Source organism: Bos javanicus, chromosome 25 (assembly GCF_032452875.1).
Source record: "Bos javanicus breed banteng chromosome 25, ARS-OSU_banteng_1.0, whole genome shotgun sequence".
NCBI lineage: Eukaryota > Metazoa > Chordata > Mammalia > Artiodactyla > Bovidae > Bos > Bos javanicus.
In genome coordinates this window covers 7,483,488-7,496,782 of record NC_083892.1, presented here as the reverse complement: position 1 = coordinate 7,496,782, position 13,295 = coordinate 7,483,488, and the positions used below count along the sequence as shown (strand labels likewise).

Below are 13,295 nucleotides of genomic sequence, written 5' to 3'. Positions count from 1 at the left end.
TGGAATTCTCCAGGCTAGAACACTGGAGTGGGTAGCCTTTCCCTTCTCCAGGGGATCTTCCCAACCCAGGGATTGAACCCAGATCTCCCGCATTGCGGGCAGATTCTTTACCAGCCGAGCCACAAGGGAAGCCCAAGAATACTGTAGTGGGTAGCCTATCCCTTCTCCAGTGGATCTTCCTGGCCCAGGAATCGAACTGGGGTCTCCTGCATTGCAAGTGGATTCCTTACCAGCTGAGCTACCACCAGGGAAGTCCCCTGCTTGCTTTTTTTTTTTTTTCGGAAATATTTATTTATTAGGTTGCACTGGTCTTAGTTGAGTCACGTGGGATCTTCGGTCTTCGTGGCAGTATGTAAAGTCTAGTCACCTGAACAGGGATGTAACCCTGTATTGGGAATGTGGAGTCTTAGCCGATGGACCACCAGGGAAGTCCCTGAATGTGCTCACTTTATTATTATTATTTTTTTAAAGACTTTTTTTTGTGTGTGTGTGGATCATTGTCTTTATTGAATAGGTGGATTCTTTACCAGCTGAGTTACCACCAGGGAAGTCCCCTGCTTGCTTTATTTTTGGAAATATTTATTTATTAGGTTGCACTGGGTCCCAGTTGAGTCACATAGGATCTTCAGTCAAGTCTTTATTGAATTTGTTACCATATTGCTTCTGTTTTATGGTTTGGGGTTTTTTTGGCCATGAGGCATGTGGGAATCTTAGCTTCCAGACCAGGGAATCGGACCTGCACCCCCTGCATTGGATGGAAAAGCCTTGGACTGCCAGGGAAGTCCCCTTAGCTGAACTGTTGAAGCTTCTAGCTAACCTACTATTTCTGTCTCAGTGATGAGGAACTGCAGGGGCAAGTGGCCTGGCGTGCCTGTGGACATCAGCTACCCAGTTTCTTCCCCCTACGTCGCATGTTAGGTGTTGGTCTGGAGAACAGGCTGGAAAGTATAGCCAGGTGTCCTGCAGTTCAGCTTTAGAATGCCTAAAATGTATTATTGCTTGGAAAATTCCTTTTGTTCAAGCCTAGGCAAGTCTGGCTTTTACAAATTTGTATACCTACTTGTGGTTTAATTGCTAAGTCATGCCCAACTCTTTGCAACCCCGTAGATTATAACCTGCCAGGCTCCTCTGTCCATGGGATTTCCCAGCAAGAATACTGGAGAGGGTTGCTTATATACATGGGCTTCCCAGCTAGCACAGTGGTAAATAACCCACTTGCCAGTGCAGAAGATGCAAGGGACTTGGGTTCAATCCCCGGGTCAGGAAGATCCCCTGGAGAAGGAAATGTTAACCCACTCTAGTATTCTTGCCTGGGAAATCTCATGGACAGAGGAGCCTGGTGGGCTACAGTCCATGGGGTTGCAAAGAGTCAGACAGGACTGAGCGAGCACACAAGCATGCATGCGTGCATGGTGATGCCTTCCACATTGTAGCGATGCCGCATATAAGCTGTTGCAGGAATAGAGTCCCAGAAGAGCACTTGTGCTAGCCCCTTTTACAGATGAGGAAACTGAGGCTCAGACAGGGGAAGCAACCAGTCCAGATCTCTCAGCAGGCTCGTGGTGGTGCTAGAATCCAGGTGCACTGGCTCATGGTTCTAGCTCTTTCCCTACCACATTGCTCCTAGCAGCGGTTTCTCTCTGGCTGAGGGATTTTTATTCCAATTTGGGAAGAGATTCCCTGAAACGAAAAAAGGGCTGCTTAGCCTTCATCTCTTGGTATCATGCCAGACATGTGTTTGGAAAATTAGACCAGTGCATTACTGATCCCTTTTCATTCAAAATTAATTACATCATATAGGATTTGAAGAGTGGCAGCCAGCCCCTCCAGAAGTTTCTAGGGACTTTAAACTTTAAGTGGAAGCTTTAAAGTGGAGGCTTTAAACTTAAACGGTTATGCACAGGTCAGGTCCATGGAGTCAAATGACTCCTAACAACATCATGACCTCATGAGACTTAATAGACAGAGGCCATTTCCTTCTAGTATGGTGATCTTAATAACCGTACCAATATCTTGGCTATAACTTGGAGTTGGTTCCTTATGAGTTTGCCACGCAAAATAAGCCCTGTGCTTGCAAGAAGAGACTTTTGGGAAGACTTTTCATTTATTGAATCAATAAATCTTTGTTACACATCTACTGTGTATCATGCACTAACCTAAAAGCCAGAGATGTGCTTGGGATAGGACCAACACCATTGTGTCTGCAGAGGTTCACAAGGAATTCATCTGCAAACACAGACAATCCTGAGAGGGTGGCTTAAACAAATGGGGGCTTAGTTTTACCTTCTAATAAGAATTCCTGAGGTAGGCAATTCAAGGATGGGGCAGCTGTTCAGTGATGCTATCAGAGCCTCAGACTCTGTATCTTTTGTTTTTGCCACTCACTAGGAGGTTTAGCCTCATGGTTGCAAGATGGCTGTTGTACTTCCAGACATTACATCTTTATCCCAAGTGGATCAAAAGCCTTCTCCTCCCAGGGCCTGGTCTTTTTTTTGTTTCCCAACAGACTCTGCTTCTAAGTCATTGGTTAGGATTATGTCTGTCACGTGGCCACCACTGGCTAGAAGGTACCTAGAAAAGTGAAGGGGCAGATGGGTCAGATTGGTGTTGGATGAGCCATCCTATAGTATCGACCATCCTGTCTGAATGTCCAAAGGAACAGATGGTAGAAAACAACTTCATTGCTCAAAAACCGTTAATTACTATGGGGACAGTGTTGTTGCCAAGATATCATGTGTTTTAGTGTGGGTTTCTTTTGAAGTAGACTCTGAGATAAGGATTTAAGACTAGCGATTTTATTGGGGTGGGTGATCCTAGGACACACTGGTACAAGAGTAGGGAATTAAGATGAAGAAGGAAGGCTATCAATTGAAGACTTCGCTGCCGTGGGCGGCTGGGGTTCACTCCCACTGGGAAACTCGAGGGGGTGGAGTAGGACAGGCCTCAGAGCTTTTCCCTCCCTGAAGGAGGGAATAGCTGAGGCTGTTTATCTTCCAACTTCTTTCATGCTTGGTGTTCTAGGGGTCTTCATCCTCCATCAATATCAGTCTTCTCACCTGGGGAGAGAAGTCCATACATGGAAAGACACAGGTGTGTGTAGTGGGTGCTGTAGAAATGCACTAAGTGGTTGAGAGCCTAAGGAGCTATGATGGGCATTAACCCTACCTGAATCATCATAAATCATCATATCCTGAGAGCTTTTAACCTAAGTTGGGGATTAGGTAAGCCCTTTCCAAAGAGGAGGTTTCCCCGGTGGCTCAGATGGTAAAGAATCTGCCTGCAATGCAGGAGAGTTGGGTTCAGTCCCTGGGTCGGGAAGATCCCCTGGAGAAGGGAATGGCAGCCCACTCCAGTATTCTTGCCTGGAGATTTCCATGGACAGAGAAGCCTGGCGGGCTACAATCCATGGCGTGGCAAAGAGCTAGACGCAGCTGAGCGACTAACACTTTCACTTCCAAAGAGGTAATTTTTCAGTTGAGATATTTTTTAAAAAGTGGGGATAAGAGTATTTCAGTTAAAGGGAACAGCATGTGCGAAGCCTCAGGCAGGAACGAACCTCATGTGTTCGAGGTCCAGGTGTGTGAGGCTGGCGAGGCTGGCAGGGCCTCAGGGCTACACACTTGTACAAATCCAGAGCTCACCGATTAAAAAAACATCGGCTTTCCCATGACACTCGACGCTTCATAATGAAAGGAAACCCTTCTTTCCAGGATCCTGACTTCCTCCCTCCTTCCCTTCTCTTTCTTTTAAATATTTGTTCCTTGCATCTCTGAAACGCACTCCTCCCCGCTTCTCAAAGTGTCTCTCACTTCTTCTAATAATAATATTGGCATGAGTCTGCCTAAGTCACAAAGTACTTTTTAAAAAAATTTTAAAAACAGACTTTCTTTTTCTCGTTCCTTCATTTTCGGCCACACTGGGTTTTCGTCGCTTCGTGGGCTTTCTCTAGTTGCGGCGACAGGGGCTACCCTCTGGCTGCGGTGCGCCCGTTTCTCGTTGCAGTGGCTTCTCTCGTTGCGGAGCACGGGCTCTAGGGTGCACGGGCTTTAGTGGTTGTGTTGGTTACCCCGAGGCAGGTGAGATCTTCCCAGACCAGGCATTCAACCTGTGTCCCCTGGGTTGGCAGGTGGATTCTTAACTGGAAACCTGGTCACAAAGTACTTTTACACCCACCATCCTGACACCCTCGTAGTGCCCTCCTGGGACTGGTGGGTACAATTACCTGCTTTTTACAGCTGGGAAAAAAACAACAACAACACAAACTGAAGCTCAGAGAGGCAACTTCTCGGGGCTCACGCAGATTTAAGACTCAAGACCAGCCTCCTGAACCCCTGTGCAAAGCCCTTCTCTACCAGCTCGGGGTTCAGCGTGTGGCTTTAATCCTAAAGGTGGTGCTTTGTTTGGTTTCTGCCTTGGAAGCCTTCCGGTTTTATCCTGCCTCTTCAGTTGACCGGCTGAGTAGTCACAGCATCCGTTGTTTGATGTGCCCCCTCCCCTGCCCCAGATTCATTGAAAAACATTACTTTCTGTTCATTTTACAGCGACTGAGCATGATTCAGGTAGATTCTATCAAAATCCTCAGGAAAAAATAGAATGATCAAAGCCTACAAGGTTGTCTTTGCAACGGGGCATGGAAGAAGGTCTCCTTATGGGGATGAGGGACGTGGGACCCAGTGAAGGAAAGTGCCTGCACCAGGCGGAGGGGGTATCATCCACCCTGCCACTGCCCCTTCTCCTGGCTGTGGTCATAGCGCCTTGGTTGTCCTTTGGGGACACTCCAGTATTCTGGCCTGGAGAATCCCATGGACTGTGTAGTCCACGGGGTTGCAAAGAATTGGACATGACTGAGTGACTTTCACTGTCCCTTGGGGAGCCAGCCACGTTTGCCAGGGAAAAGACAGGATGCTCAGTTAAGTTTGAACTTCAGATTAAACAGCAACAACAGTTTAATTTTCTTTTTAAAATAATTAATGGCTTCACTGAGTCTTTGTTACTGAGCATGGGCTTTCTCTAATTGTGGTGGCTGCAGCTACCCTCTAGTTGCAGGGCGTGGGCTTCTCACGGCGGTGCCTTCTCTTGTGACGCAGAGGCTCCAGGGCGTGCAGGCTTCAGCAGTCGTGGCTCTCAGGCTTGGTTGCCCCACGGCATGTGGGATCTTCCTGGACCAGGGATCGAACCTGTGTCCCCTGCATCGGCAGGTGGATTCTTTACCACTGGACCACCAGGGAAGTCCAAAGACAATATAAAAATATAAGTATCTCCCACATACTGCATGGAGCATATTTATACTAAAACTTTATTATTCATCTGAAATTCAAATGTAACTCTGTGTGTGTGTGTGTATGTGTGTGTGTGTGTGTGTGCTCAGCTGTGTCTGACTCTTTGTGGCCCCATGGACTGCAACCCGCCAGGCTCCTCTGTCTGGAGGATTCTCCAGGCAAGAATACTACAGAGTGGGTTGTCATTTCCTCCTCCAGGGCTCCTCCAGGGCATCTTCCTGACTCAGAGATCGAACCTGCATCTCTTAAGTCTCCTGCATTGGCAGGTGGATTCTTTACCTCTAGTGCCCCTGGGAAGGCCTCAGATGTAACTAACGGGGCACCTTTATTTGCTGCATCTGGCAGCCAGGACGCCTCTTAACTCAAATGATGATGATGGGACTGATTCACTCTCCCTTGGTTTCAGGAGCAGGGGGGTGACTGATCCAGGCTTGGCCAGGTGGTGCCTCCTACTCCTGTCATTCCTAGAGACTGGGTCAGAGATGGGAATCCTGGAAATCTGATTTGCACCACTGAGAAAGACATTTGTTTTTTTTTGTTGGGATTGCTAAGTGATGAAAAAAGTAGCTCCTGGGGTTCCAACCAATGAGAATCTGAGTAAGAACGAAGCCAGGAGAGGACAAACAACGGAGAGATGTAGAGGAATGGAGAGAGAAGAATTAAAACTTAAAGACGTTATTAGGGGGTCCTGGGACCCACCTCATTGAATTGTACCTTCAGTTAGGCTCCCAAATGTCGATGGAACAGTTGAGGACTGTTTGGATGATGGTGTAATTGAAGATAACGATAGTAACATGATAGAGTGGAAGGCGAACTCTTTAGTGGGGATGGTTATTTGCATGCGTTCATGCTCAATCATGGCCAACTCTGCGACTCCATGGACTGTAGCCCACCAGGCTCCTCTGTCCGTGGGATTTTCCAAGCAAGAATACTGGAGCAGATTGCCACTTCCTTCTCCAGGGGATGCTCCCGACCCAGGGCTCAAACCTGCGTCTCATGCCTCTCCTTCATTGGCAGGTGGATTCTTTACCACTGTGCCACCTGGGATAACGAAGGGGATGGTAACGGGAGATATCAGTCTTACTCAGATGGTGGTTGAAGGGGTCCTAGAGCAGAATGGGGTGGTAAAATCAAGGGGAGCATGTGTTCTTGCTGGTGATGGCTCTGTTCAGGGTGCTGCTGCTGCTGATGGAGATGAGGACGCTAGTGATGAAGAGAAGGATGGTGTTGGTAAGACAGAATTAAACAAGGGAAAGAGTAGTTGTCAGCCTTAGTCTATCACCACATCCTATCAAGTCAACCCCTCTCAGTTAAAAAGATAATCTATTCACTTCTCTACCTACTCCTGGCTGCCACCACCGTGGCCTGACCATCCAAACATCTCTTGTGCTTCTGTTGTTAAGTTGCTCCTAACTGGCTTCCTTGCTTCCTGTGCTGTCTCCCGACAGTCTCTGCTCCACAATAAAATCGGGAGGAAGAGTGAGATTTTAAAAAATGTAAATTACAACATTTCACTTACTCTTTTCAAAACTGACCAGGAGCCTAGACTAGAAACCAGACTTTTATTGATGGACAGTTGATTTACAATGTGGTCTTTTAAAATTTTTATTTATTTCTAATTGGAGTCTAGTCACTTTACAATATTGCATTGGTTCCTACCATACATCAACATGGATTAACCACAGGGACACATATGTCCCCTCCCTCATGAACCTCCCTCCCACCTCCCACCCCATCCCACCCCTCGAGGTTGTCACAGAGCACAGGATTTGAGCTCCCTGCATCACAGAGCAAATTTCCACTGGCTTTCTAATTTTGCATTTGGAAATGTATTAATATATGTTTCCATGCTACTCTCTCAATTCGTCCCACCCTCTCCTTGCCCAGCTGTGTCCAAGTCTGTTCTCTGTGTCTCCACTAAGAGTTAGTCACTCAGTCTGTCCAACTCTTTGCCACCCCCATGGACGCTGCTGCCTTGCAAACAGGTTCATCAGAACCATCTTTCTAGAGTCCATATGTATGCATTAATGTACGATATTTGTTTTTCTCCCTGACTTACTTCACTCTGTATTATAGGCTCTAGGTTCATCCACCTCATTAGAACTGACTCAAATGCATTCCTTTTCATGACTAAGTAATATTCCATTATACATATATATACCAAACTTCTTTATCCATTCATCTGTTGCTTCCACGTACAATGTTTTCTTAATTTCTGCTCTACAGCAAAATGATTCAGTTACATACACACACACACACACATACACACACATTCTTCTTTAATTATTTTTCATTGTGGTTTATCATAGGATACTGAATATAGTTCCCCTTACTATGCAGTTGGACCTTTTGGTTATCCGTTAAAGAATTTTTATGTAAAAAAACTGATCTTTTTTCTCTGTAGCGAGCCTAGAAAAATCAACTGAAAGGGAAGATTTTGGAGAAAGGGTGGTTGAAGCTGGAGGGAGAGGCTATTGAGGATGACCTGGAAACAGGACAGGTGCTAGCTGTCCTTCCTAATCCCCCCGCCCCTACCCCACCCCCTCACCCCCTCTGTGGGAAGACCGCCCTCTGCCCCGCACCACCCTGCCCTTTTCTCTGTGCGGGGCGCCTGGGCGCTGTGCACAGAGGAGGAGCACGCGTCCACTGAGCCCAGAGCTGCGTGAAGGGCGTCGGAGGGCAGACTCCCTGAGTTGGGGGTGGGCGGTGGGGTCGCGGGGCAGGGCTGGGAGGAACGCAGAGGCCCGGCAGAGCGGGGAACAGCTGGGATGCGTGGGGAGTGCAGGAGCGGATAGGTGGGAGGAGGGTCTTCGAGCAGTTGAGGAGCGGGAGCGAAAGGGTGTGCTGGGCTGCAAGTGTTAATCGAGGTGGGGTTTTAGATCGTGATGGGGTCTGAGCGGGGAGGCGGTGCAGGTCCCAGCCTGCAGGTGAGGGGCTGAGGGGCGGAGCCAGTGGCGGAGGGAGGGATCGAGGTCCCGAGGACCAGTTCTGGCTCTTAGAACCGGGGCGCGCGAGCTTCTGGCGCTGGCAACTGTGGGCGGCGGCCGGGGTCGCGGCTCGGCGATGCGGGTGCACCTGGGCGCGCTGGCCGGCGCGGCGGCGCTGACCGGGGCGCTCAGCTTCGTGCTCCTGGCGGCGGCCATCGGCACCGACTTCTGGTACATCATCGACACCGAGCGCCTGGAGCGGGGCGGCCCAGGGGCGCGGGGCCCGGCGGGGGCCAACAACCGCAGCCAGCTCGAGCCTCTGAGCTCGCACTCCGGCCTCTGGCGGACCTGCCGGGGTAAGGGGGCACCCGGGGAGCCCGGGCGGTGGCCGGACCTGTTGCTTGGCGCGCACTCGGCTTTCAAGCCCCGGAGCCCGCGAAACGCGAGGTCCGGGGCCGGACGGGAGGTGGCCCAGGGTCCTGGGGCTGCCATCACCCCTATAAAGAGGTGCCCGGCTCAGCCCACCGCTGCTCCGCGACCCTACACCCCCCGGGTGGGACATCCAGGAGGGACGTGGGGACGAAGGCGCGGGCTGGGTCTGAACCCCCGGGGACCCCCCCCCCCCCCGCCCCGCAGCCCCTACGCCCACCGATTCCTCTGCCCCACCCAGTCCAGAGCCCGTGCGCGCCGCTGATGAACCCCTTCTGGCAGGAGAACGTGACCGTCAGCGACTCGAGCCGGCAACTTCTCAGTGAGTCCGGGGAGGGTGAGACGGGGGGCGGAACCCGGGGCTGGACGCCAGTTTGGGAGCTTTTATTCAAACTGGGGGCGGGGGCCCTGCAGAGGAGAGGGCCACCGAGGTGGCCTCTGACACGGGCAGGAGCAGGGGAAGGGGTATAGGAGAAGGAGGTGGGACCCTCTGGCTCCACGGGTGAAGTTGTGTGGTTGGGGATTCATTCGACAAACGTTGGCTGCAGGCTTTCGGTGCGCGGGGCAGCGGGGTGCTGAGCTCCAAGCCCCAGGCCCAGCGCTCGGGGCTCAGAGGCTAGCTGGCGACACCGAGGGGGAAGTGCGCAGTTCCATTTCAGAGTGGCAAGCAGCACGGGGGAGGGTGACTCGGAGCCCGAGGAGACACCTTAACCAGCCTGGGGAGCTGACTGGCACACCCCATGGTCAGCCGTCGCTGCATCCTCGCTGTTGAGGACAAGCGCTTGGCAGCACCAAGGATGCAGTAAATATTGGCTGAACGATCCAAGAGAGGAAAACCAGGAGGCAAAGGACAGCTCCCCATCCCCAGGGGCCTTGTGTCTGTTGTTCCTGGCTGACTTCCCAGTGCCTGGCACGGTGCTCCGAAGTCAGAAAAGCCGGCAGGATTTGAGGACAGAATTTGGGAAAGCAAAGGGGCTGAATAAACACTGGAGGGAAGAGGGAAAATCAGAGCCATAGTTCAGTTCACCAGCGGCCAGACCTGGAGCTGAACTCCATTTCAGCCTTCATTTAATCCTCACAGCCTTCCTGCAAAGTTCTTGTCTCCATCTTAATCTTTACTTTTCCAAAGAGGAAACACTCCTAGAGAGAGAGGTGCCATACAAAGGAAATGATGAGGAAATGAGAGCTGAGTTCCATAGACCTTGACAAGTATGGGCAGCTTTTGATAGACTTACTGAGGGTTGGGGATGGGACTCTTAGAATAAAGACAAGTCCCTGGCATGGCCCACTAGGGCTGCCAGGGCCCCTCTTCAGCTCCACTCTCCCCTTTGCTCTTTCCTCTCCGGCTGTGTTGGCACCAGTTCCTGGAAGGTGGCACATTTCCTCCCGCCACAGAGACTTTGCACACGCCATTGCCTCCACTCGGAGTCTCCCTGCTCCCATCCTGCCAGCTTGACTTAGTCAGTTCCTACTCACAGTACAGGCTGTGTGACATTTTTAGAGTTAAAAGCTGACCCCCTCACTAAACAAGCTCCATGCCAGCAGGGACCATGTCTCTCTTGCCACAGCTGGAATTTAGCACAGAATATTTAGTATTTAGCACAGAGCCTGGGCTTCCCAGGTGGCGCTAGCGGTAAAGAACCTGCTTGCCAATACAGGAGATGCAGGTTTGATCCCTGGGTGGGGAAGATCCCCTGGAGGAGGGCATGACAACCCACTCCAGTACTCTTGGCTGGAGAATCTCATGGACAGAGGAGCTGGGTGGGCTACAGTCCATAGGGTTGCAGAGTCGGACATGACTGAAGTGATTTAGCACACACAGCCTTGGCACAGAGTAGCCCATGAGCCAAGGTTGGCTGAGCAGGTATGAGAGTGAATGTAAACTATTTTTTAGAGGTGAAACTCAATCCATGTTTGTTGAATGAATAAATAAGTACATGAGTGAACCAGACTGCTTCTCTGAAGTCCACTGGTGTGCTGGAAAATGCTTAATAATTGGCTCTCTGGAGGAGGGGAGCATCTTGATTTGTGGCATTTGCCAACCTCTGTGGAATAAATATTCCCACTGCGGTCAATTCAAGCTGTCAACATGACGTCCACTGGTTCCGCATATTCCTGAAAACTTAACAGTTGACTGATTCAGTGGACGTGAATTGGAGCAAACTCTGGGAGATGGTGGAGGACAGAGGAGCCTGGTGTGCTCCAGACCCTGGGGTCACAAAGAGTAGGACAAGACTTAGCGATAGAACAACTCTGATATAATCCAACTCCAGCACCCCACGGGCTGCCCTTGTAGCCCAGTTGGTAAAGAACGTGCCTGTAATGCGGGAGACCCAGGTTCGCTTCCTGGGTCGGGAAGATGCCCTGGAGAAAGAAATGGCAGCCCACTCCAATATTCTTGCCTGGAGAATTCCATGGACAGAGGAGCCTGGCAGGCTACGGTCCCTGCAGTCACCTGGCAGGCTACGGTCCCTGCAGTCACAAGAGTCAGACATGACATAGCGACTAAACCACCACCTGCACACTACTGCGTGAAGTCCCCCTGAAGGGAATATCCGCTAGGTGCTTGGAAAGTGAGGTGGGTGGGCATGGAGGAAAGGAAGGGATCTCACGAACTCTGTCCTCAGCTCCAAGTTGCACCAGGAGGACCTCTGGGTATTCTCAGAGCATTTCAAGCATCATCAGGAATTCCCATTCCAAAACTCCTGTTACGTGTTAGCTAGCAGGCTTCTGAATGGATCACTCTGGTCCACAGAGAAGGCTGGAGAATGTAACCAGGAGATGCTGTATCAGTTACTACAGCCTTAAAACAAAGTTGGGTGTCCCTTTGCATGTGAAAATTGTGCCTATGCAACTTATTTATTTATTTAAAACTTAAAAATGTATTTATTTGGCTGTGCCTGGTCTTAGTCGCAACACACAGGATTTGGGTCTTTGTTGTGGCACGAGGGATCTTTTTAGTTGTGGCGTGTGGGATCTAGTTCCATGGGATCTAACCCTGGATCTAACCAGGGATTGAACACCGGCCCCCTGCATTGGGAGTGCAGAGTCTTAGCCTCTGGACCAGCAGGGAAGCCCCAGCTTATTTATGTTTATTTGTTTAATCAAATAAACAAGAGGGCTTTCCCATGGTGGGGGGCGGGGAGAGAATAATCTAGAATTTTTGCCCATAAACTGAGGGCTGGAAGTCAAAGCCCAGCTTAGACCTTTCCCAGGACCCCTCTGTGATCCCGGGGTTGGTATCTTAACCTCTCTGAGCCTCAGCTTCCATATTTATCCAAACAAGATAACAAAACCCGAAAGGGGTGTGGGGTCAGGATTCCACGAACTAGCTGATTGAAAAGATGGACCTGACCTGGCACCTGGCTTAGTGCCTGTTGTTGTGTGATCTCCCTGTTGCATCAAAGAATGACTTGATGTAAACGTGCTAGACACGCACTAAGTGGTCAGTAAACACTAGTCCTCTGTACCGTTCCTTCCCGCCTCTTTTAGACGCAGTCACATCTGTGGCCCTTTGCTGGGCTGCATGCTGGCCTTCAGCCTACTTATCACATCAGTGGGTACACTGGATGGCTAACCAGTCAGCACTGGTCTGGCCTCTTCGTGAAGCTTGATAATGCAGCAGCCCTGCGTGGTCCAGGGTTTTGAGAAACAGGCAAAACCCATGTCCACAGTCTGCGCCTCTGTTCACCCTCTGCCCCAGGTCTAAGCCCCAGCTTCACCACCAGCCAGGCATGTTGTTGCTGTTTGGTCGCTCAGTCATGTTGACTCTTTGTGACTTCATGGCCTGCACCACGCCAGGCTTCCCTGTCCTTCGGTATCTCCCAGAGTTTGCTCAAACTCATGTCCATTGACTCGGGGATGGCATCTAACCATCTCATTCTCTGTCACCCCTTCTCCTCCTGCCCTCAATCTCTCCCAGCATCAGGGTCTTTTCCAGTGAGTCAGCTCTTCACATCAGGTGGTCAAAGCAGTGGAGCTTCAGCTTCAGCGTCAGTCCTTCCAATGAATAATCAGGGTTGATTTCCTTTAGAATCGCCTGGTTTCATCTCCTTGCTGTCCAAGGGACTCTCAGGAGTCCTCTCCAGCACCACAATTTGAAAGCATCGATTCTTCGGTGCTCAGCCTGCTTTATGGTCCAACTCTCACATCCGTACATGATGGTTTTGGGCAAATTCCTCTGCCTCTCTGAGTCTCAGTTCCCTCATAGGCAAATTGAAAATAACTCTCATCTCTCCTCATAAGAACAGTCGAGGGTGAAACGAGAGAGTGTATTTCCAGAGCCTCACGCAGTGTCTGGCCCTGTAAGTGTACCCTGAGTGTTAGCTGCTCTTACTACTATTGTATCATCAGAGAGGAGGCTGGCCCTTCAGACCTTGTGCTCACTGAAAATCACCCCCAGAGACAGCTTTTTCCCAGAATCTCTTTATCCCCAGAAAGAGTTTTGAATGTTGGCCAAGTTCTTTTATTGCACAAAGAGCCCGTGTTCCTTTCTGGACCTGCAGAAGAGTCACAGAGGACAGAGGCCAAGTGACAAGCTGCATGCTCTGTGAGGCAGCCTTCCAGACAGAGTCCCTCCTGAGGGTGGATGGGAAGAACAATTGATTTTTCCTCCAAGAAAACCCATGCGGGCAGCTTGCTTCTGTACCCAGTAAAACTC

The 13,295-nt window shown here is 50.4% G+C and overlaps 2 protein-coding genes across 4 annotated transcripts in view; both read left to right on the top strand.

The window, feature by feature from the left end:
* The window catches only part of LOC133238212 (serine/arginine repetitive matrix protein 1-like), a 30,907-nt gene extending 25,583 nt beyond the window's left edge, over positions 1–5,324 (top strand). For both annotated transcript variants that reach the window (XM_061401071.1, XM_061401070.1), the window contains one exon: positions 5,088–5,324. In XM_061401071.1, the coding sequence (XP_061257055.1) occupies positions 5,088–5,246 (159 nt within the window). In that variant the 3' untranslated portion in view covers positions 5,247–5,324. The remainder of the gene's footprint in view (positions 1–5,087) is intronic.
* Positions 5,325–7,943: 2,619 nt separating this feature from the next.
* TMEM114 (transmembrane protein 114) overlaps positions 7,944–13,295 on the top strand; it is a 29,559-nt gene continuing 24,207 nt past the window's right edge. Inside the window, exons 1-2 of one of the 2 annotated variants that reach the window (XM_061401069.1) lie at positions 7,944–8,562; positions 8,877–8,957. In XM_061401069.1, the coding sequence (XP_061257053.1) occupies positions 8,343–8,562; positions 8,877–8,957 (301 nt within the window). In that variant the 5' untranslated portion in view covers positions 7,944–8,342. The remainder of the gene's footprint in view (positions 8,563–8,876; positions 8,958–13,295) is intronic. The other variant, XM_061401068.1, reaches the window with a different exon arrangement.